The 22,071-nt window shown below is 41.9% G+C and overlaps 1 protein-coding gene and 1 long non-coding RNA gene across 3 annotated transcripts in view; one reads left to right on the top strand and one right to left on the bottom strand.

The window, feature by feature from the left end:
• LOC138925026 (uncharacterized) overlaps positions 1–22,071 on the top strand; it is a 58,097-nt gene that overhangs the window by 5,618 nt on the left and 30,408 nt on the right. The window lies entirely within an intron of this gene.
• Positions 16–21,558, bottom strand: LOC138925070 (uncharacterized). Its single transcript, XM_070273513.1, has 5 exons — positions 21,365–21,558; positions 3,244–3,312; positions 2,833–2,953; positions 1,875–1,989; positions 16–1,196 (listed from the first exon to the last, which is right to left on the bottom strand). Exons 1-5 carry the CDS (start codon positions 21,556–21,558, stop codon positions 901–903), a joined length of 795 nt encoding a protein of 264 aa, XP_070129614.1. The 3' UTR covers positions 16–900.

Raw genomic sequence — 22,071 nt, 5'->3', positions numbered from 1 at the left:
ATACCACAGACTGGGTGGCTTTTAAACAGAAATTTATTTCTCACAGTTCTGGATGCTAAAAAGTCCAAGATCAAGGCACCAGCAGATTAAGTGTCTGGTGAGGGCCCACATCCTGGTTCATAGATGGCCGTCTTTTTGCTGTATCCTCTCATGGCGGAAAGGACAAGGGAACTCTCTAGGGTCTCTTTTATAAGGACATTAATCCTATTCATGAGGTCTCTGCCCTTATGACCTAATCAATTCCCGAAGCCCCCACCTCCAAATACAACACGTTGAAGATTAGGATATCAGCATGAATTTTAGGGGGACACAAACATTCAGTCTATTGCAATACCTATAGGTTTGGGTTGATTTGTTCTTCAGCAACATATAACCAGAACAGAATTAAGTAACAAGCTATCAAAGGAGAGTGTGACTCAGCTAGAAAAAGAATGAATATCACCCAAAGATGGATAAAGGGAACTATAGATCCCCTCTTGGGGAGAAGGGTACCATGTTTTCAGTTGCGTGGGGACAGCTGGGTCATGTTAAGTGGAAGCATGATTTTGCTATTGTCTTTATTTAGAAGTTAAGTATGGTTGAAAGAAGTGTGTACACGGGCCAGCCTGGTGGTGTAGTGGTTAAGTTCAGGCACTCTACTTTAGCAACCCAGGGTTCGCAAGTTTGGATCCCAGGCACAGACCTACACCACTCATCAAGCATGCTGTGGCTGCAACCCACATACAAAATAGAGGAAGATTGGCACGGATGTTAGCTCTGGGACAGTCTTCCTCAACCAAAAAGAGGAAGATTGGCAACAGATGTTAGCTCAGGGCCAATCTTCCTCACCAAAAAAAAAAGTGTGCATGAATGCCAAGTTGATAAGGAGTGGACTCTGGTAGCTCTGTACTGTCAATTTAGCTACAGTGCAACTGTGTTTCCCAGAATTCCCTTCCCTACATGGTCCCACATTGGAAATGGCCACAAGAGAAATTGGTACAAGACTGGGGAGGTAGAAGTGAAGCAATATTTTATGCTCTGAAAGCCAGTGTCAGGTACCAGGTACAGTGGCAGCTCATGCACATTGTCTATCTGCTGGCTTGCTTGTTGGCATAGGGCAGCACCCGGCCCTGCATGGTCTCCTCCTGAGCTTCTCTGATTCTTGGGCAGGTGTGTGAGTAGCTCCATGGGTAAGGGCTCTAGCTTCTGCAGGTCACCTGCATGATCAAGATGAGAGGTGGTTAGAGACACATGGAATCCAGTATGTCCTTGTGGGTTCCAATTTTCCTGTGACTTCCCAAACTTTGTGCCCAGCTTTCCTTCTTGATTGTAGGCCTGGCTGATCTATAGTGACTTCAGGCCCAACACCAGGCACAGAGGCAATGCCTTGCGTAGAGTACTTCACTGGCTTCCACAGCTTTGTAAGGTCTAACCTTTATTGTAAATTCTATATTCAACCTCACTCATAGAGACTCTGCTTCTCTGATCAAACCCTGACTGATTGATCCCATCAAAAAAGATTCACACAATGTGAGTTCTAGCAGCTGCCCTAGAGTTCATCTGGTCCACTCTTCATTTTATGAATGGGGAAACCGAGGCCCTAAATGTGACTTGCCCAAGTGGCACATACATAGTGGTTGAATCAGTTTGCTAACCTGCTCTGAGACCTAAGTATTTGCCAGTTCTTTGATTTATGCAATCGCAACTGGCTTGTTATACCAGATCATATTATCTGTAGCAAGCACTTAATTAATCCCCTTCTGTCAGGTACTGTGCCCGGGTGTTTTACGTAGATTACCTCATTTAATCCACATGCCTTCCACAATATATCCTAAATCTGAATTAGTTCTCTCTATCTCCACCACCACCAATGTCCAGCCCTCAACAGCTCTCACCTGGACAACTGTCTCCGGACAGGCCTCTCTGCTTCCACCATCGCTCATTGACACTCTCTTCTCTACACAACAGAGGGATCTTTTCCAACCAGCTTCCACAGGCCACGTTCCGCTCCTGCTGAAAACCTGTCAGTGTTTTCCCATTGCTGCTGGAATAAAATTTCTTAGGCCTACAAAGTCCTGTAAGATCTGGCCCCATCACCCCTCAGCTTTGGTCACACTCTCTGCTTGCTCAACACACTCCAGCTGTATTGACCTTCCTTCTATTCCTGAAACATGCCCAGCTAATTCCTACTGTAGGGTCTTTGCTATCTCCTCTGCGTGGAATGTCACTCTCCTCCATCTTCCCATGGCTGCTCCTTCCTGACAAACATCTTTCCTCTGAGAGGTCTTCCTTGAGCACTCACATCTCATCCTTCCCTTTAGTCCCTCACTTCGTAGCCCTGTTTTATTTCCTTCACGGCGCTTATTGATGTCTACCACTCTCTTGGGTGTTTACTTGCTTACTTCTTAATTTTCTGTCTCTCCTAACTAGAAAGAATCTCCACAAGGACAGAGTCTTACCCGTGTTATTCACTAATAGATCCCTGGTTCCTAGCAGGTGCTCAGTAAATTTTTTTTTTGAGGAAGATTAGCCCTGAGCTAACATCGGCTGCCAATCCTCCTCTTTTTGCTGAGGAAGACTGGCCCTGAGCTAACATCCGTGCCCATCTTCCTCTACTTTATATGTGGGATGCCTACCACAGATGGCTTGCCAAGCGGTGCCATGTCCACACCCAGGATCTGGACCAGCGAACCCCGGGCCGCCGAAGTGGAACATGCAGACTTAACCGCTGCGCCACCAGGCCGGCTGCGTCAGTAAATATTTATTAAATGAACAAAGCTCTTTTGTACCTACTGTTATTCTCCCCATTTTACAGATGAGGAAACAGAGTCCCTGAGAGGTTAAGAAACTTGCCTGAGGTCCGACAGTAAATGGCAGAATTGATATTCCAACACAAGTACACCTGACTCCACATCCTGTGCTTTTGACCATTATGCATCTGACTTTAGATGGCTTCATTGCCTCCACAAGTATCCTGTGGGTGCGAAATGTATCATAAGATGCTAGAACTACGAGGAACCTTTGATAATCAGCTAGTTCTTGCCTAATTATTATGGTAAAGATAATCAGTTAACAACTATTTCCGGAGTCTTTATGATATGTACTGCTAAGGTAACCAAAATTGCTCCCCCAACCAGAGCAGACATTGAGGATCACTCATTTATCACATCCTGGGAATTTCCAAATGCCTGCATTTTTATCTGATTTTCCTTCATTAGCCCTCAATGTTTCAGTTTCAAGAATTTGACTGAATTTTAGGCCTACCTTAGTTTCTGTCCATTATTTCTTTCGCCTTCAAAAATCCATACCTGGGGTTTCATTTCTATTCTAAAACTAGAAGAAATTACACATTTTAAGAAAGCAATTTTCAGACACAGGCAAAGAAACAGTTGCAGCTGATAGCATCTGTTACACTGCCAGAGACCCGGAAGGAAACTTCCAGATCATCTTCTGTAGAACCCTACTTAACAGATAAAGAAGCTGAGATCCAGTGAGTGGAGATGACTTATCCAAGACAGGGTTCAGACTAGATATCCTTTACCCTGTCTCCAGGACTGTTTCCACCACATCACACTGTCTTCCTTCCACCTCCTTACTCGGGAAACCAGGATTGCTATGGAAACCGGGTTATGTGTAAACAGCAAACCCATTAATCAGACCTGAGGCTTCAGACTGCATATACAGAGAGCTGGGTCATGGATCGCTCTGTATAACCAGGCCCTTTCTCTTTCTCAGTGCTGCCACACATTACCACTCAAGCGCTAAGAATACCTAGACCCGCCCTGCCGACTTGCTCTGCAGAGTGGCCAGTCCCTCCTCTAGCTCAGCCATCCCATTTCTCCTTCCTCTTTGACCAACCCTTGTGTTTCAAAAAAGATGTATTGAATGAGTTTCTCATTTCTGCTTTTGTGACTGTTTAAGCCTCCCTTGAGGGGCAAGCCAAGGCATTCCTGCTGATGAAGTCTGAATTATAGCATCCCCACGAGGCCAGAGTGATGGGAGTTATGTGGCTGAGAGAACCTCAGAACTGGAATATGTTCTTAGAGACCAATGAGTCTACCTCATCACCTCATTTGCAGATAAATGTGGATACAGAGAGAAAAGGAAATGTTACTCGACTGTCCACTTTGACACTGCTAGCCAGACACAGAGCAAGGCTAGAGCCCAGGTCTTCTGACTTCATAGATCAGTTCTTACTATATCATGCTGAAGCCTTAGTATTTAGAACACAAGGGACACAATGAGCCCCCAGGAAAGGATGTTGACTGACTGACAATGCCTTCCAGCAAGGAAATCAGGAAATTCTGTTTCCTTAGAATTAAGCCCCACCATAGTAACTCTCTACAGGAAAAACAAAAGCAATAACAAGATTTCTTTATCATCCTAGGGTTTTGGGGAGAATTAAAGAGATACGTATATGAAGGTCCTTACCATTGGGCTTGGAAAATTCTGTTAGCTTCCCTTCAGCTCTTTGTCATGACATTGAGTTAAAACTTACTTGTGTTGTAGTACTTACATCCAAGAGTTCTCCATTCCTCATTCTAGAGGTAAGTTTTCTGTGCTTTTTACTAAGGGGGATGCTATGGTGAAATTCCAGGGGCATAATTCATCTTATATTCTAGAGGAATAGTGCTGCCTGGAGTTGTGCAATATGTAGCTCTTTATACTATGGTGGGGCAGTAAATAGTAACTAAAGTGCTTAACATACACTATTAAAGTTAATATGATCCTCTAAAAGGTAAGGACTATTGTTGTGTCTGTTATGGGTGACAGAAAAGATTTGGAAGGTTCAAGGCTCTTGGCCAAGTTACAGGACAGGGCAGAGTTAGGTCTGTCCACCAACAGACCTGCAAATAGAGCAAGCAAATTAGAGCCAGAGAGATCTGACTGGAAATTCTAACTTGACAGTTTATTAGCTGTGTGATGCTAACTCAAACTTTCTGAGCCTCAGTGTCCACATCTTTAAAATGGGGATAATAGAAATTATGTCAGACAGTGTTGATTGTGTAGCCAGTAGCCTTCCCCCACTCCTACTTGCCCACTCCAAACCTTCCTTCCTTTCTTATAACAACAAATCAGGCTATCAAGTGCTTCAGAGGAAGATGTGCTCTTTCCTAGTCTTAGGGCGTGGAGGTCAATCTTTCTTCTTGCAAGTGATTGGTTTAGGAATGAGCACATGATATAATTCTAGCCAATGATATAGAAGTAGAAATGGGGGGTAGGTCTGGAGGGCTCATCTTTTGGAACATTTTTCCTAACTTTTAGAAAGGATATGGCAAAAAGATCTACCTCTTCTTACTCCAGCTTTTGGATATTGTGTCAGGATGTGATGACTGGAACTGTTGCTGCCGTGTTACTATCAAAAGGGGTGTAGGCCAAATGCTGAAGATGAATGCATGGTTAATTTAATGCGTCAAACTGACTGGGTCAAAGGGTGCCCAGATATTTAGTCAAACATTATTCTGGGTGTTTCTTTGAGGATATTTTTGAATCAGTTTAACATTTAAATCAATAGACTGAGTAAAGCAGATTGCCCTCCCTAATGTGGGTGGGCTTCATCCAAGCAGTTGAAGACCTAAATAGAATAAAAAGACTGACACTCCCCTGCAAATGAGGAAATTCCTCCTGCCTTACTGCCTTTGAGCTGGGACATCAGTTTTTTTCCTGCCTTTGGGTTCGAACTGAACTATTGGCTCTTCCTGGGTCTCGAGGCTGCTAGCCTTCAGACTGGAACTACACCATCAGCTCTCCTGGGTCTCCAGCTTGCCAGCTCAACCTGCAGATCTTGGGACTAGTCAGCCCTCTATACTCAATTGGTTATAATAAATCTGTTTATATATATATATTCTCCCATGGGTTCTGTTTTTCTGAAGAACCCTGACTAATACAATGAGAAAGTAGAAAGATGGGAAGGACCTGGATACTTGCAGATATGATTGAGCTACTGAATTAATCAACTCCAGTAATCTTTATGTCTGGACTTGTGGTTAAATGAGATAATACATTTTTCTTCTTCTTTAAGCCACTTTTAGTTGGGTTTCCTATTTCTTGTACCTAAAGGCATCATAACTGACCCAGAAATCAAACCAGTAGGATTGTTGTGAAAAGTTAATGGTGATCAGTAAATATTAGATTTCTTCTCAGCATCTAAGTTACAGTGCAAGACTCTCTCTTTAATAATGATAATCTCTTAAGTGCTATAGTCTTCTGTTTGACACAGAATGCTTCCATAGGCATTCTTCTATTAGATTGTAAATTTCTTGAGGATTGAGGTTTGTTTCCAACTCTAGCTCCTAGCATGGGTGTTGAATGTTTCTTGGACTATATCTTAATGAATTTGTTCTTCATTGATGCTCACGAGGAAGTAATTACCTAGGAACCGGGCAAAATGAACTTGATACAACTCTAGATATGTACCTCATAGTGTGGTTAGTTGTTCGTTATAGGACAGCTCAGTTTGGTTCTTTGATTGTCAAGCCTTATGTTGACAGTGATGTGCTTATATATTAAATGCTATTATCTAAGGCCTGTGCTATACTGAAGACATCATTAACTTAAAAACCCATCATGTGGACATTCTCGGACTCTTAGGATTGCCAGCAAAGAATTAAGTTGCTTGGTAGAGCTGTGGTAGTCCAGGGCTTTAGGAAGAGCTATGGAAAATGCTTAATGTGATTCTGAAAAGTAAACAAGAATTTTAAGGTTAGATAGCCATCACCTAGCTGCCTTTGCCTGCTGGGAGGATATGTTCTTCTATATACCATAGACCAGAAACAAGGAACAGAGAGAGAAGGAGGATCCTTATGAGAGAGAATTTTGTATACATGTTGGGGGGATGGGGTGTGGAGTAGAAAGAGGTTATCAAGAGAAAGGAAGCCTATGCCTTTTTGTATCTTTGGGCTTCTTCCAAGAGGAAATGACTTTCTAAGGGACACTCAGCATTTCACCATGACTCCAATGTAGACTTTGTGAATGAAGGGAATCCTTGATCAAGAAAGCCTTCTTTATGGCCAACAAGCCTCTGAGAAGTGATTAATGCTATTTCAATAGTTGTTCCCTAATTTAACCTCTAGAGATTCTAGAATCTAGAAGGTCAGGTGTATGCCTCAGGAACTTGCGTTTTCCGTCAAATACCCCAGGTGATGGTGTAGGTAATTTTTCAGACCCTACCTTGAAGATTACTAATATAGGAACATCTGAGCTAGGTGCCATATTTTGAGGAGATCCCTGCCAGCGAATTACTATGGCCTAAAATGTCTTTATTAGGCTTTATCTGTGAGGGTAGGGACATGTAGATGGGAGAAGTTGGGTCTAGAGGGTATGATGCTTAGGTATTCTCATCAGAAGGTCCTCATGGTCCCCTCTGCCCACAAGAGGGAGTTAACCCAGAATGAAGGTCACTCACAATGTCAGGGCTGCTTCTAGCCCATTTTCTGTAAGAATTAGTAAAGTTATGCCCTGTAAGTGGCCACTGCCCTTGGGGTTCATGGCTTGGTGAGAGAAGAAAGGATTGATGTTAGCCCCACTTGCCCACAGTGGGGCGCCTTTGTACACTGTACAATCTGCTCAACCATACAGGATGGCCTTGCATTGTATGAGACCCTTCCATTGGTTTTCACCACTTGAGAATCATAGTAATCTGAGGATTAATTTAAAAAACTAAAATAGCTTTCTGGGGTGTCCAATAGAGTCTTCAATAAATAGCATCCTTTTTCCCACTAGATCCAAACAAGTTGAATAAATAAATAAATAAATAAATAAGCAAAAAATATTACCTTTATTAGTGAGAGAGGCTGGACTAATCAGTAGACACTCCAGCTCTACTTCAGAAAAATAGCTGCTCTTACTCACTGACTAATAGACACCAGGTGCTGAACTAACACTATTTTTAACCACCACCTCCCCCAACAGCTTTGGGAGGTAAATATTACGATCCCCATTTGTAGATGAGGAAACTGAGTTAGTAAGTTAGAGGAGAATTCAAACTCAGGCCTGACTAGATGCAAAGCTCCCAGCTTCTTACTTGGCACTGCCACTTCTGGAGAACCAGCTGGAACTTCTATAACCAAAACCCAATTAAATCCACCAACAATTTTTATGAGATTTCCAAAATTGTCCTCTGGCAGAGTTTTTCCTTTCCCCAAGGTTCTCCTGTGGCACCAGCCAAAAAAGCCTGGCTCCTCCAGCACATGTAGTAATGTATAGAGCCTCAAATCTTCCAATTCCAGGTTATTTTTCATTGCCCTTGCAGCATGAGGTCTAATACCAGCATGAATGTACTATTTTGAAACTAAATGCATTTCTCAAAAACTCAGGCATAGCGCCATTTCCAGGATGTATTTTATATTATCCCCAGGTCTTTGGTCCCAGTGCAGCCTGAGTGCTGCTGTCCTATGGTCTGGGCTTCACTGCATATGGAGGAGGGTTGCTTTGCGCAGCGCTGGCCACCCAAGCATGTTGGGGAAAACCACATTCATAGACCCAAAGGGCTGTTTTGCTCTTGTGGCTTTCATTGTTACAAAGATATGTTTTTCCATGGGATAGTTCTTGTCTTAGGTCAGGTTCCTCAAGAAACAGAGCCTGAGATGAGTTGTGTTCAAGGGATTTATTGAGTGTTTTCAAGAAGAAGGAGAATAAGAGAAACAAGATAGGACAGGAGAAAGGAGTGAAACAAGAATTTGGCTTCAGCTGGAGTCCAGCTTCAGCTTGATCACATGGGGAGCTCTGGAGCACAAATTGCACCATAGGGTTAGTCCCACATTAAGGTTAGGAGGGCTGGCCTTTTCTAATCCCACAAGAGTTAGTCATTGGCCACTGGCTGTGGAGGCCATGTATATGTACATGTGTGCACGTAGCCCCCTGGTCAAGGTGTGTCCCATTTGCTGAAGGTGGCTCCCTCTGAGCCAAGGGCAGTTCTCCAGAAAAGGGGGTAGCTGTGAGTTGTGCTGGCCAACTCTCCCAGCAGCTCAGGGAAACTGCCTCCGTGCACTGTGGCTGTAATAGGGATCTGGGCAGGGCACCAACACCAGTTCTGAATCACAAAACACAAAAGTCATTTGAATCTGAGTATTGGTTCATTAATCTTAGAGTTCCCAGAGATTATGCCTCATTATATATTCCTTTCTACACATTTAATTGGTGAGTAAACCAAGGCTAAAATCACTTGGCAAAATAGTCCAATGATTCCAAGTAGCTGTGACTAAAGATAATGTTCAAGCAACAGTCACCCTATTTCAACACTCTGCCAGCCTACTGAAATACATAACTTTGCCTGCTACAGCGTAAATTCCACTTTATATTCATTCTCATGACCAACAATACTTCATATAGTTTAGCCTCATAGTGTGACCAATAGGTGGCACCAGAAACACCCATACTTATTCCAGTAATTTATGCATTATGTATGTGTTTGCTTAAATTTCAATTCCTCTCTACTTAGGTTTTTCATGTTAAAAAGGCACTCATTGCATTAAATCCAAACTGAAATTTGGTAACTTAGTTTCCCATTTGGCTGTTTGACCTCTTTCTTGTAGGGTTATGTGAGTGTGAAAAAAATAGGGTGATAGGGCCAGTGAATTCAGAAAGAAAACATCTATTCATTAGCAAAAGGAAGGAAAAAAGACTAGAGTCCTGCATCCTTTTCCTTCAAGGTCTCTTGAGTGTATAAATGCTGAAGATTATTAGGAAATATTTGAATAACAGGATAAAAAAGTCAAGGATACTGCCTCCAAAACATGAACTTTATTCCCCACTGAAAACAGACTTGGATGGCAACCAAGTTGTTCAAGGATTGCCCTGGCCAATATCTGACCACAGGGTTCCACTCCGGGAAAGGCCTCTGAGTCCAACGTTCACCGTTTTTAAGTTTGTTTCTTTTGAAGTTTGTACTTTATTGTTGGTGAGGGGAAGTAAAGGGGGGAAGGGTGCTACATCTTCCAATTTTTTTCTCTCTGACAATCCAGCCTTGCTCTCTTTTCCTACATCAGGCTATTCCAAGGAGCAGAATAGCTTAGAGGGAAAAGTACTGAACTGAGAATTAAGCCACAACACACAATACAGTGAACTGAGAATTAGGCCACTTTCATTATTTGATTCTTTAACTATGTTAAAAATGGGGATACTGAGTCTCAGAAAGATCATTTAGGTCTAGCCAGGACCTCAATGCAGTTCCTCTGACCCCAGGGCCAAGTTAAATCTGGATATGCCATGAGCTCATCATGCAAATTTGGACAATCCATTTCACCTTACTGAGCTTCAGTTTCATCAGTGACATAAGAGGCTGGACTGCATGGCCCCAACGCACCTTCCAGCTAGAAATCTCCAGATTCTGAACAGTACGTGTAGAGTGCAGTGTCTTGTGTACTGATTGGGACTGGAGGTGTGGTTTGGCACCATAGTCAGTAGGAAGGGAGGGTAAAGCTCACTTTGATAGTGTTCCAAAGTGGAAGGTGACACGGCTATTATACAATGCGTTAAACAGTCTGGTTCTTGTATTTTGCGGGAAAAGTAAATACCAGGTCCTGATTAGTCTTTCCTATACCTGTTGTCAGCTTATTATACTGTAAACATTGTGCCTCCGGGAGCTTTCCTTTCCAGATGAAGTGATGCCAGGGTTTGGAATCCCTCTTTTCATGGCATGCTCTTCTGCCATGCGTGCCGCAAATTATTTTCACTGCCCTTCTCTGAACCTTTACTATTTTTGCTCTGCATTTTTGACAACAAGACTGATTAAAGGGAGATTTTTAAAAAAATTTTTTTACTCAAAAGATAGAAGCAAGAGGACTCTTCCAGGATTCATATGGATTCCTTGCTCATATATATCTCCATAATGTGAATGGGAAAAGTCAGGAAAGAGGAAGAAGAAACTAACCTTAATTGAGTGCCTACAATGTGTCAGGCTCTCTGCTCAGTCCATTTGATATCTTCTCTCTCTTCATCCTCTCGGATGGGAGGATATTTTTGTGTCCAGGCACTTGAGTTGGACAGACCTGGCTTCTCATCAAGGCTCTGGCATTGCTTCACCATGCAACTCTACTTAACACCAAATGAAAAAACTAAGGTCCTAAGAAGTTGAGTAAGAGATTTTCAAGCTTGTATTGATCTGACACTGTTATGGACATCTGTTTCTTTTCCCCAGCTCCCCTCTTTACCCAGGAAACCATCCTACCCGCCATTGTTTTTCTAGAACAGACCCTATAGCAGTCAAAGAGTAAACTCTGGAGCGAAAGAGCCTGGTTCAAATCACAGCTCTACCTCTTATTAGCTAGGTAAATTTGGACAGATTCCTTAACCTTTCTGTGCCTTAGCTTCTTTAGCGATCAGATGGGGATGATAAAAGTTCTTGCAAAGGGGCCAGCCTGGTGGTGCAGCGGTTAAGTGCACACGTTCCACTTCGGTGGCCTGGGGTTCACTGGTTCGGATCCCAGGTGCAGACATGGCACTGCTTGGCAAAAGCCATGCTGTGGTAGGCGTCCCACGTATAAAGTAGAGGAAGACGGGCATGGATGTTAGCTCAAGGCCAGTCTTCCTCAGCAAAAAGAGGATTGGCAGCAGTTAGCTCAGAGCTAATCGTCCTCAAAAAAAAAAAGTTCTTGCAAAAATTAAATAAGCTAATACAAATGAAGTGCTTACAGCAGTGCCTGACATTGTAAGTGCTTGACAAGTATAAAGTATTGTTATTCTGCTTATTCTACCTGTCTCCCAGCTAGTGGAGTGGGCACATGACTCATATTTGGCCAATCAGAGCGTCCTATCTTCTTGTTTACCGTGATTGGTCCAGGGCAGCATCAGCAGAATTTTTCTGTAAAGAGCAGATAGCAATATTTTAGGCTTTATGGGCAATATGGTCTCTGTCACCACTACTCAATTCTACTGTTGTAGTGGAAAACAGACATAGACAATACGTAGATGAATGGGTGTGGTGTGTCTATTAAAACTGAAATATATGGACAATGAAATTTGAATTTCATATAATTTTCAAGTGTTACAAAATATTATCCTTCTTTTGTTTTTTTTCCAATCATTTAAACGTGGCAAAACCATTCTTAGCTTGCAAACCATCCAAAAGCAGGAGGCAGGCTGGATTTGGCCTGTGGGTCATAGTTTGTTAACTCCTGGGCTAAAGGATGGGCATGTGACCTATAAAGGGCCGAAGTCCTGCCATGCGATTTAATTCCTGGATACTGGGAGACAGTGTGCGTGGCTCTAACTTTTGGATCATGATTCCCATGGCTATCTTCCTTCCCACGTGGAGAGATGCTGTCTGTGGCAGGAGAGAACGAGGCCAACAGCAAAAAGAAGCAGAGCCAGCTAAGAGACAGAGAAAGAGAAACAGAGCCCTCAAAACTTCATTTGAGCCTCTAGATCTAGCCATGCCTATTAGTTCCATGAGCCAATGAATTCCTTTTTTGTTTGTTTTCTAATCTAGTTTGAGTCAGGTTTGGGTCACCTACAATGAGAGAGTTCTGATGGAGACTCATGGGCTTGTTTTTCTCACACTATGCAATACCACCTCACAAAATTATTAAGAAAAAGGGAAAATTAGCATGTAATGTGTACTGACCATGTGCCAGGCAGTTTGGTAAATGCTTTCCCATATGACCTTTCATTTACTTCTTATAGCAACCCTCTGAGGTTGGCATTGTGTTCCTCATTTTGCCAAGAGCACAGACGCATTTGATGTCTTTAGATTGCTTGCTCAGATCCAGTGTTTGATGGCAGAATGGAGCAGCTTGAAGGGATTTTTAAGGGGGTGGAGGAAGGGACCACTCAGGTCCCTTTTCTCTCCCACTTCACTCCCCAAGAAAGAATGATGGAAGAGTAAACTTTGTCAGGGCATGCTTAATCCCTTTTCTGGGAAAGAGAGCATGTACTGATCAGGAATCTCCACTGTTCCCTCTGGCCATTCTGGGCAGTGGGGAGTGGCAGTCCTGGAGTTCTTGCCCAGCTGCCCGGCAGAGAGTGGATGAGCAGCTGAGGCACATTGATGAACAGCCTGGGTTAATCCAGGCTGCAGTTTGCAACTCCCTGTAGAACCGATCCAGCATTTCCTTCAGAAGTATCACTTCACAGCAGCTGGCTGGCTTGACTTTGCCAACTGCTTGACCTCTGCCTGCACAGCAAGCTTCAGCAGGTAGAATTTGGCCAGCCTGAGGGGGAGACACACCCTGAACTCCTTAGGACAAAACAGAAAGGCTTGCACAAACAGGATTTGCATGATACAGGATGAGCAAGGAGCCAAGAAAAATAATCTTCCACATCCATTAATCCTCACCTTGATACATCAGCTCTTTGACTTTGGGATTGAAGACAGAGATCTACCATATTAATAGCTACTGTTTATCGGGCAACTATGTATTTCATTCCATTTCTTAAAAATAGCTGCCATTGTTTATCAAACAGTCACTGTGTGCCAGGCACTTTACTTACATTATTCTTAATCATCTCAACAACCTTTCAAAAGAGACATTAGATATTACCTAATATTATTTGGACAAGGTAACTGAGGTGACTAGAGGTTAAGAAATGACGAATACTAGGAGGGGAGGGGAATTTGCACCTGGTCTGTCTCTATTTCCACCTAACTGTCGTAGGGGTGAGGGATTAAAGGAGAAGAGAGGGGCAATACTTTTCCAGTTTCCAGTAGTTGGTCAGGACAGGTCAAGCCACCAGAAAAAGAAATGGAGCTTGAGGCTTGAATCCTTCCTCAGCCTCTGGGACTCTTTGAAGGCAGAGATTTTTGTTATTTTGTGTTTACCTGAATGTACCCTCAGCACCTAACTCATACTTGGCTCCAAGCAGGCACACAAAGAATGTTTGTTGAATGAATGAGTGAGTGAGTCCAAGTGTCTGCTTTCTGTAAAACAGGAAATGGCTGAGGGGACACTGACTTGATGAGATCCTTTCTTTGTTTTTGTTGCTTTCCGGAACCCTTAAAAGTTGTGTGAGGGCCAGCCCGATGGCCTAGTGGTTGAGTTCATGTGCTCCACTTCGGCAGCCCAGGGTTCACGGGTCCAGATCCTGGGCACAGACCTACACTCTGCTCATCAAGCCATGCTGTGGTGGCATCCCACATACAAAATAGAGGGAGATTGTCAGAGATGTTAGCTCAGGGACAGTCTTCCTCAAGCAAAAAGAGGAAGATTGGCAATGGGTGTTAGCTCAGAGCCAATCTTCCTCCCCACCTACCCCAAAAAAGTCTTGTGAACTCTTAGGGGCCTCTACACTACCATTGAGTCAGTGGAGTAGAAGTTTACCCAATTTCACAGGTTGTTTTATAGGCAGTGATTTACCTAATGACACCATAGTGGCCTAAAAGAATTAATGCATCTTTCAAGAACACCTCCTACTAGATTTCTGGGGATTAGCTTGAAGGAGGGAAAGACTCTGATTCACAAACTTTCTTTAGGCCTTGTTTTTTGCTGAACCTTAACCAGGCAGTGATCAAGTACGGGGTGTTGAAAAAGTTAAGCAGAGACCTTTAGGAGGCAAGTCTTTCAAATGGTGAAGGAGGACAAAGGAGACGAAAATTGCCGGAAAAGGTAAAAAACTGGAGCTTTGGCTGTTTGTTGCCTAGCAGGCAGACCCTGAACCCAGTTCCCTTTTGCTTGCTCTTTGGGGCAAGGCTGAGTTAGCAAGCTATAAATTCCACTAGTCTAAGTGGGAGGAATGTGAAGATGAATGTAGGGAAGTGTTCATTCCAGAGGAAAGGTCATGATAGTGGGCCAGCTGGAGATGGAAGACAGAACATATCCCAAGTGTGAGCCAACGGAGATTTGAAATTAGAATCTGGGCTCAACCTGCATCTAGGTTTTAAGAACTCTGGTAAGTGGATAGGGCTGTCAAGTAGTTGGAGGCGATTTTCTAGAGACCTGAAGTGACACAGCCTTGACTTGCCAAGGTAAATTGTTATTAGCATGTTTGTATGATCATTTGAGTCAATGTATCTTCTTGGCAAGGAGAAGCATTTGTGCATGGAAGAGGTGACCAGGAAGGGAAGGGTCAAAGAAGAGGAGAGCCCTTCAAAGGTGAGCAGGAGAAGGTCAGCTGATGCCCAGAGAAGCCCATCTGGCTTTACCATCAAAGGCAGCTTGATGGAGACGGGTTGTCTAAACAACTTGCCAAATTTCCGGTGGGTTGTGGATGACGCCCTCTCATAGAACTCGTGGCCTGGGATCCAGGCCTGGAGCTTACTTTGGAACTTGCTGTGGAGGATCATTTTTATTGGGAAGTGTGGTTTGGAATGTAAAACTGTTGGGACTCTGTCTATCTTTGAAGATCAATGTTTGCTGGCACAAACTAAAGCTCCCTGGGTTCTTGGATATTTAAACTGCCTCTTTCCTCACTGCGATTAGACTAGGTATAAACAATGACTATGTGGGAACTAAGATTTCAAGGATGATGACCCTCTTAAGGTTTGCTTTCAGTGGAAGGATTTAAAACTATATTCTCTTTACATGACCTCACCCGGTCACAGGGTGGGTGGGTAGCAGAAAAGCATTAATGGCCAGAAAGTGGGGAATCCGGGCTGACTCTACCATTAATGTGTGAGGATGAGCAAGTCATTTATCCTCTTGCATCTCATTTTCCTTACCTTTAACATGGAGATAATAGGATCATCTTTTCTTCCCACAGACATTCTTGTCAAAATGAAATAAGACAATAAGTGACCAAGTGCTTTTTTAGGTATGAAAATTGATTCAACAGCATTACATGAAAAAGCCTTGAGAGTCTGGGTTTAAATGCCAATTCTATGATATACCACCCATATAATCTTGGACATGCTTCTTAACTTGTCAGTGCCTCAGTTTCCTGATCTCTAAATACCTCTCTCAAAAAGTCGATATGGGGGCCGACCTGGTGGCGCAGCGGTTAAGTTCACACGTTCTGCTTCGGAGGCCCAGGGTTCACCTGTTTGGATCCCAGGTACAGACCTACACACTGCTTGTCAAGCCATGCTGTGGCAGGCATCCCCCATATGAAGTAGAGGAAGATGGGCATGGATGTTAGCTCAGGGCCAGTCTTCCTCAGCAAAAAGAGAAGTATTGGTGGCAGATGTTAGCTCAGGGCTAATCTTCCTCAAAGAAAAAAAAAATTTTAAAGTTGTGAAGATTGAGTAATGTACATAAAGCACCTCGCTTATAGATGGGGCTTACTTAATAAGTTGTACTGGTTGTGATTATGATTCTTACCCAGCAAGAAATACATGTTAAATTCTTAGACTAGTACTTAACCTGGTATATCATTAAATGTTGATTATTATTTTTATTATCATTAATGTTTCTACCAGATATGAGAAAATATTTAGAGGCAGAGTTTCTCTTGTCTTGTCTTGTCTAGAGAATGGCTGAGGAAAGCAGAAGTAAATGCAATATATGCAAAGCAACCTGGGCTTTATTGGACTTAGATGTCTTCCCACCACCTACGGAAATCCTGTTTGACAGGAATTTTCATTTTATTCAAATAGGAACAATGAAGGGACTAAAACCACTAACAATATTTAATACATAGGCAAAACCCAAACTGAGGACAGGCCTTGGACGTGATTTCTCAGCAATAACTTAGGAGCAACCACAGCCCCACAAGAGTAATGTTCTGCCAGAAGCCTCAAAACCAGGGTGGTGTCTTTCCACCAACTCACCACAAGAGATTGTACCAGAACAGTTGAATAGAAGGAGCCCACATTTTAAAAATTACAGGACAAAAAAATGCAAGTCTAAAATACTCATAGGAAGAATATATAATAACTTCATAACATCCATAACTGCTAAGAGAGAAGTAGCTACACACTAGGATGCTTTATCAAGTAAAAACTTATGATAGGGTAACAAAATTGGTTAAGCTTGCTAGAAAGCTAATAAAACACCTAAATATTTATTTTTCTAGCCCGAGGGCCTAATGGTTACATCTAAATTTTTCTTCTGCCCATTACATCTTTTTGGAGGCAGTTCTATTTTTGTGTTTAATGAGTTTCTGAAAATTTATATGAAAAGTTTAATCTATAAAAATCAAGCAATAGCCTTACAGGTTATGTGAGGAATTTTTATCCCCCAAAGCTAAAAATTTATAAAGTCCCTAGTATATGCTATAAATGTTTTAATCTTGGATTAAAAATAGAAACCTGAGTTTTACGCAATATATGTGATTATTAAAAATGTTCAAAACACAAATTAAACATTAACAATAGACAATAAAATTTCTTATCTAAAGTCATTTCTGACCTCAAATTCTGCTCTTAGCCTATTTGAAATGACATTTTGTAGACATAAGATATTGATTTAGTGTTAGGAAGGAAAACTTTCTGATGGTAATTTGTCGCTGGCTTGGGAGGGTATCTTGCAGAGGAACGTGAAGACTAATAAGTGGATTACGATGCTGTCAGTTTTCCACCAGATTTTTATCTGAGATCAGGATGGTGGAATGATCATACAAGTCCATCCTGCTTCTCTCACCCTCCAAAACCCTCAAAATAACATACATGATAATAAAGAGGAGTTAGGGATGACATATTTAGCAAAAAAATAAGAAAAAAGATACAGGATACCCAGTTAAATTTGGATTTCAGGTAAACAACGGATAGTTTTTTAGTATATGTATGTCCCAAATGCAGTATTTTGGACTCCTTGTATTCTACCTGGAAACTATAAAAGGAACCAATTCACAACACTGTGTCATCAGTGGATCATAATTATGAAGAATTTTTGGATTGCATCAGATCGGATTTGGCTTACCATTCCACTTCTAGGTATTTACCCAATAGAAGTGAAAAGATATGTCCACAGAAACACCCATACAAGAATGTTCACAGCAGCTTTATTTGTAATACTTAAAAATCTGGAAACAACCATATGCTCGTCAGCAGTGTTATGGATAAACAATTTGCATTTCTAACAAGTTCCCAGGTGTTGCTGATGCTGCTGCTTCAGGCACTATACTTAGAGAACCATCATTCTAGAGAAATCTATAAAAAATAGATTGGATTGGAAAGATAAAAGATTGAAAGAAACTCCCAGCTCAGGGTCAGAGTGACTACAAGTCAAGAGCAGTAGGGGGCCCTGAGGTAATTAATTATCTGGATAATTAATTAAAATTATCCGGATAATTAATTATAGACCTTCATCCAGAACAGCAAAGCCAGTCATGTCCCTGACCCCCCCCCATCACCACCACCATTGAGTAGTCAGCTGTAGCAGCAGCCTTAGACCCTGAGCTCAAACCCCAAGAGAACATCCTCCCAAATAATGTGAACTTCCTACTGGGGAGGGATACTGATGTGTGGGAGTAGGGGGCTGAGAGAGATCAATCGAAACTTCCAGAATGGACTCAGAAAGAATAAAAAACATAAGTCATCTTTGCTTAGGTGAAAAGAAGTCCTCCACTGCCAAAGTATAGTCCTTCTTGCCTGGCAACGAGGGGAAGAGATGGGAGTAAAGATAGTAAGGGGTCTTCAGCCTGCCTGTCTGCCCCAGGCCCCAGACTCAAGTCCCTAAAGTGGAGTCTCTTGGTCAAGGCCCTACCCACTTACGTGAAAATCACATCCACCCTTTCTTTTAGGGGAGACAAGCCCGAGCAGCTGCAGAGGGAGCCCACACTAGGTACCTAAAATCATAAAAATGTGAACAGACAACTAGGGATTACCAGGCATCTGAGGAACACTAGACATCAAGACTAAGAAGGAGCAAGAACACTCTGACCAGAGGAAGCCGGGCTAACACAGGGAGCAGAGGAGAACCCGAAAGAAATACTCATTTGGGTAATGAGGTGATATTTGAAAGGCTATTGCATGCATAAAACAAAAATAGGAACAATCGTAATCTGACTGCCGAAGAAATGTAATAGAAACTAAACATGGCTGAGGACTGTGTCTCTTACTGTTTCTCTCTTATTTTCTTTGTAAATAATAATGGCAAGATGCAGATGCAATAAAATATGCCCCGAAACTGCGAAATAGAAAAAGATGTGACCCTGCCAAAGCAGAGCTGTGGGTTGGCAGGTGGTGCAGCCAGGGGATACCTCAAATTGCTCATTAAAGTGCAAGTGTAGGAAATTCCAGATTTGGTGTGGGAAAGGCATTTTAGGGGTGGCATTGTAATGTGTGGAAATCAGGTTGCATAAAAGTTGAATATGTGAATGCTAAGAACCATGTGTGTCCACATTCCACTTGGCTTTCCCCAGAGCTTAGTAATACAAATCTTTCGGCTTAAACTTGAGGTCACTGTAACAGTAACTCATATCTATATATCACTTCACCACTTAATAGTTTACAAAACACTTGCAGCTAATATCCCTGTTCGACCCTCGAGAGAACAGAGGCAGCCAGCAATTTGTATCTATAACCTTCCAGAAAATATAGAGACTGGTCAGAAAGGCAATTTGCAGATTGTTTTTCAAAGGATGTTCTGCAGAATGTTGATCCCAGAGGACAGTGGTTCTCCAAGCTTAGTGTGAAGCAGAACTGCCTGGATGGCTTATTAAAAAAAAAAACAGATTGCTGCCTCTTCGTCCTCCCCCCCAATCCCCTGCCCTTATTTCTGTTCCCGGTAGGTCTGGAATTTGCATTTCTAACAAATTCCTATGTAATGCTGCTGCTGCTGCTCATCATGGTCCACACTTTGAGGACCACTGCCGTAAGATGTTCTCTGAAGAAAGAGTTCCACGAGTGAACTGAGAGGAATTTGCTATGTAATAGAAATACAAAATAGCTTCCACTCTGTAAAGGAAAAAGTAGGAAAAACGAGAATAGTTATACTAGAATAATAGAATTGTGAATATTTTTTACTTTAAATGTCTTTTCAATGCCATGAGTGTTTTATCTTTTAAACCGAAATGGAGGGGGAGGATATAGTGTACTGGAAAATAACTAAAATAAAAGATTATCTACAAAGCTTAATGAAAAATTCTTAATGGTATGTGAAGATGTTTATGATGTGCAATATGATCTTAACCATAGATCTTAAAATAGATCTATCTTCTTTCTATGTTCGAGAGAGAGGCTAGAAGGAACTGCCCCAGAATTTTTACAGTGGTTATCTTTGGATTTTGAGCTTATGCATAATTTTTAGTTTCTTCTTCGTACTTTCTACAGTATGTACATATTATTTACATAGTCAGAAAAATAAATCTCTAATTTTTTTAAAAGTTGCTTAGAGTCTGTAGTAATCTCAATTAAAAAAAATTCCCATTTTTTTTAAAGGCCACCTTTAAAATTCTACCTCTTTTATTTAAGCAGTCTCTCTGATAGAATTACACATTTCTTGTAACATAATTCACACAAAAGGCAATTTGGGGCTATTTACTAGTGCAAAAAAGGGATTATACCATTAAATCAACTAGGATCAAATTACCGCATTTCATTGCATATAGGCTGTAATTAAGGCAAGTCTAAACCAGACTGATCTTTTCTCTTTTTTTTTCTTGTTTCCCATAATAATCTAATTTCATCTCCTTGCCTACTACTTTAATTATTTTACCCAACAATGTTGGAAAATTGCCCCAATTACAGGCCAACCTCTGATATTCACACATAACAATGAATGTCTTGTTAATCTTAGAAAAAGAAGGATAAACTTGTGCATATTATAAGATGCTGATTGCAACAACCACGTGCTAGAAGAGTGGGGTCCCATGGTACGACTTTATACTGTACAAGTTTTGGTGAGGGAAAATATTCCCCTTAGAGAGAGAATGAATCAATAATTCAAACATTTGTTAAATTTTAAAAACATTTCGCAGATAGATTCAATAGATTTCAGGGGAGGGAGCATAGGTGGCTGAAACCAGACTAGGGCTGTTTAAAATGACCTCAAATGCTTCTTATTTCTATAATATGTTCATGAAAATACCCCTTGAAAAATTCAGTTAATGCATTTTTTGTATGCTTTCTGAGTGCCCAATTCTATGAGATCTACAAAAAGTTTCCTGCTGTAAAAGAGCTTCTCTCTAAATTGGTAGAGATAAAATTTACACGTTATGAAACAATAAGACACAAACGAAGGACAGATCAAATGGGTGACTCAGTCAAGTTAGGCCATTAAACAGGGGAGGGAACTGTATCCCTGTCATCCACAAGCCTCTTTAAATGCTACTGTGACGCATCAGTTCAGGGTATTCCACAGTATAGCAATTCCTAAAGGATTTTAAAATCTCCCAAATTAAAGTGAATTCTTGCTCTGGGAAATCTTCAGTAAGCAGGCATTTCTTTTTTCCTTATTTCTCCTACTGCTTCCAGCCTTCACTACATTTGCTATTCCACTAAAGCTAGAGAGGGAAATAGACCCAGGGGAGCATTTCCTTTCAGGGAAATATGACAGCTAGGATGCTGTGGGCTGCAAGTAAGAGAAGAGCCCACTCAAGCAGACGTAAATGAAAAGGAAATCTCATATCTCACCAGATAAGGAGCACAGAGTGAGGGTGGATTTCAGGTGTATCAGGATTAGAGGCTCCCATCAAGGCACCAGGGGTCTTTATCTGCACCTGTCCATCTCCATTCTCAGGCTGGTAGCAAAATGCTTGCTGCAGTTCCAGGAGGCACTCCCAAACATGGACATAGTCCAGAGAAGGGATGGACAAACTGTGACCCATGGGCCAAATCCAGACTACCACCTGATTTTGTAAATAAAGCTTTACTGGGACACACCCATATGAGATGTGTCCTTTACATATTGTCTGTGGCTGCTTTCACTTTGTAACAGAAGAATTGGGTACTTGGAAACAGAATTTGAAAAGTTCTCACAAAGTTAGTCCAGACTAAGAGACTGCTTGCTCTACGTTCACATTATCCATTCCTATCTCTAATGATCCATCCGTCTATCCAGCCAACCACTGATCCATACCTTCACAAACATTTATTGGATACTGTCTATCTCTGCCTAGGTACTTTAAGCTCACACGCACACACACACACACAGCTATTTTAAGAGAGAGAGATCCCAGACACCTGCTTCTCAGAAACTTCTTTCTGAACTGCTTGACTCTGCACAATTCTAAACCCTTGTTCCCTGTTGTTCCCAATCCACGGGTTAATTATTCCCTGACCTCTCCTCCTCCTTTAGGTTTTGAGTGTCTTCTTCTTGAGGCTCTCTTCCACTCTGAGTT

This window comes from Equus caballus, chromosome 7, assembly GCF_041296265.1.
Source record: "Equus caballus isolate H_3958 breed thoroughbred chromosome 7, TB-T2T, whole genome shotgun sequence".
Classification (NCBI taxonomy): domain Eukaryota; kingdom Metazoa; phylum Chordata; class Mammalia; order Perissodactyla; family Equidae; genus Equus; species Equus caballus.
Note: the sequence above shows the minus strand (reverse complement) of the source record. Positions and strands in the feature narration are given on the sequence as shown.

Coding starts and splice junctions, on each gene's coding strand:
- LOC138925070 (XM_070273513.1), bottom strand. CDS start 21,558: ATGGGTCACAGTTTGTCCATCCCTTCTCTGGACTATGTCCATGTTTGG. Junction 3,313..21,364: donor CACTCTGTGCTCCTTATCTG/GTGAGATATGAG, acceptor AATTTCTTCTAG/TTTTAGAATAGAAATGAAAC. Junction 2,954..3,243: donor AATAATGGACAGAAACTAAG/GTAGGCCTAAAA, acceptor TCGCACCCACAG/GATACTTGTGGAGGCAATGA.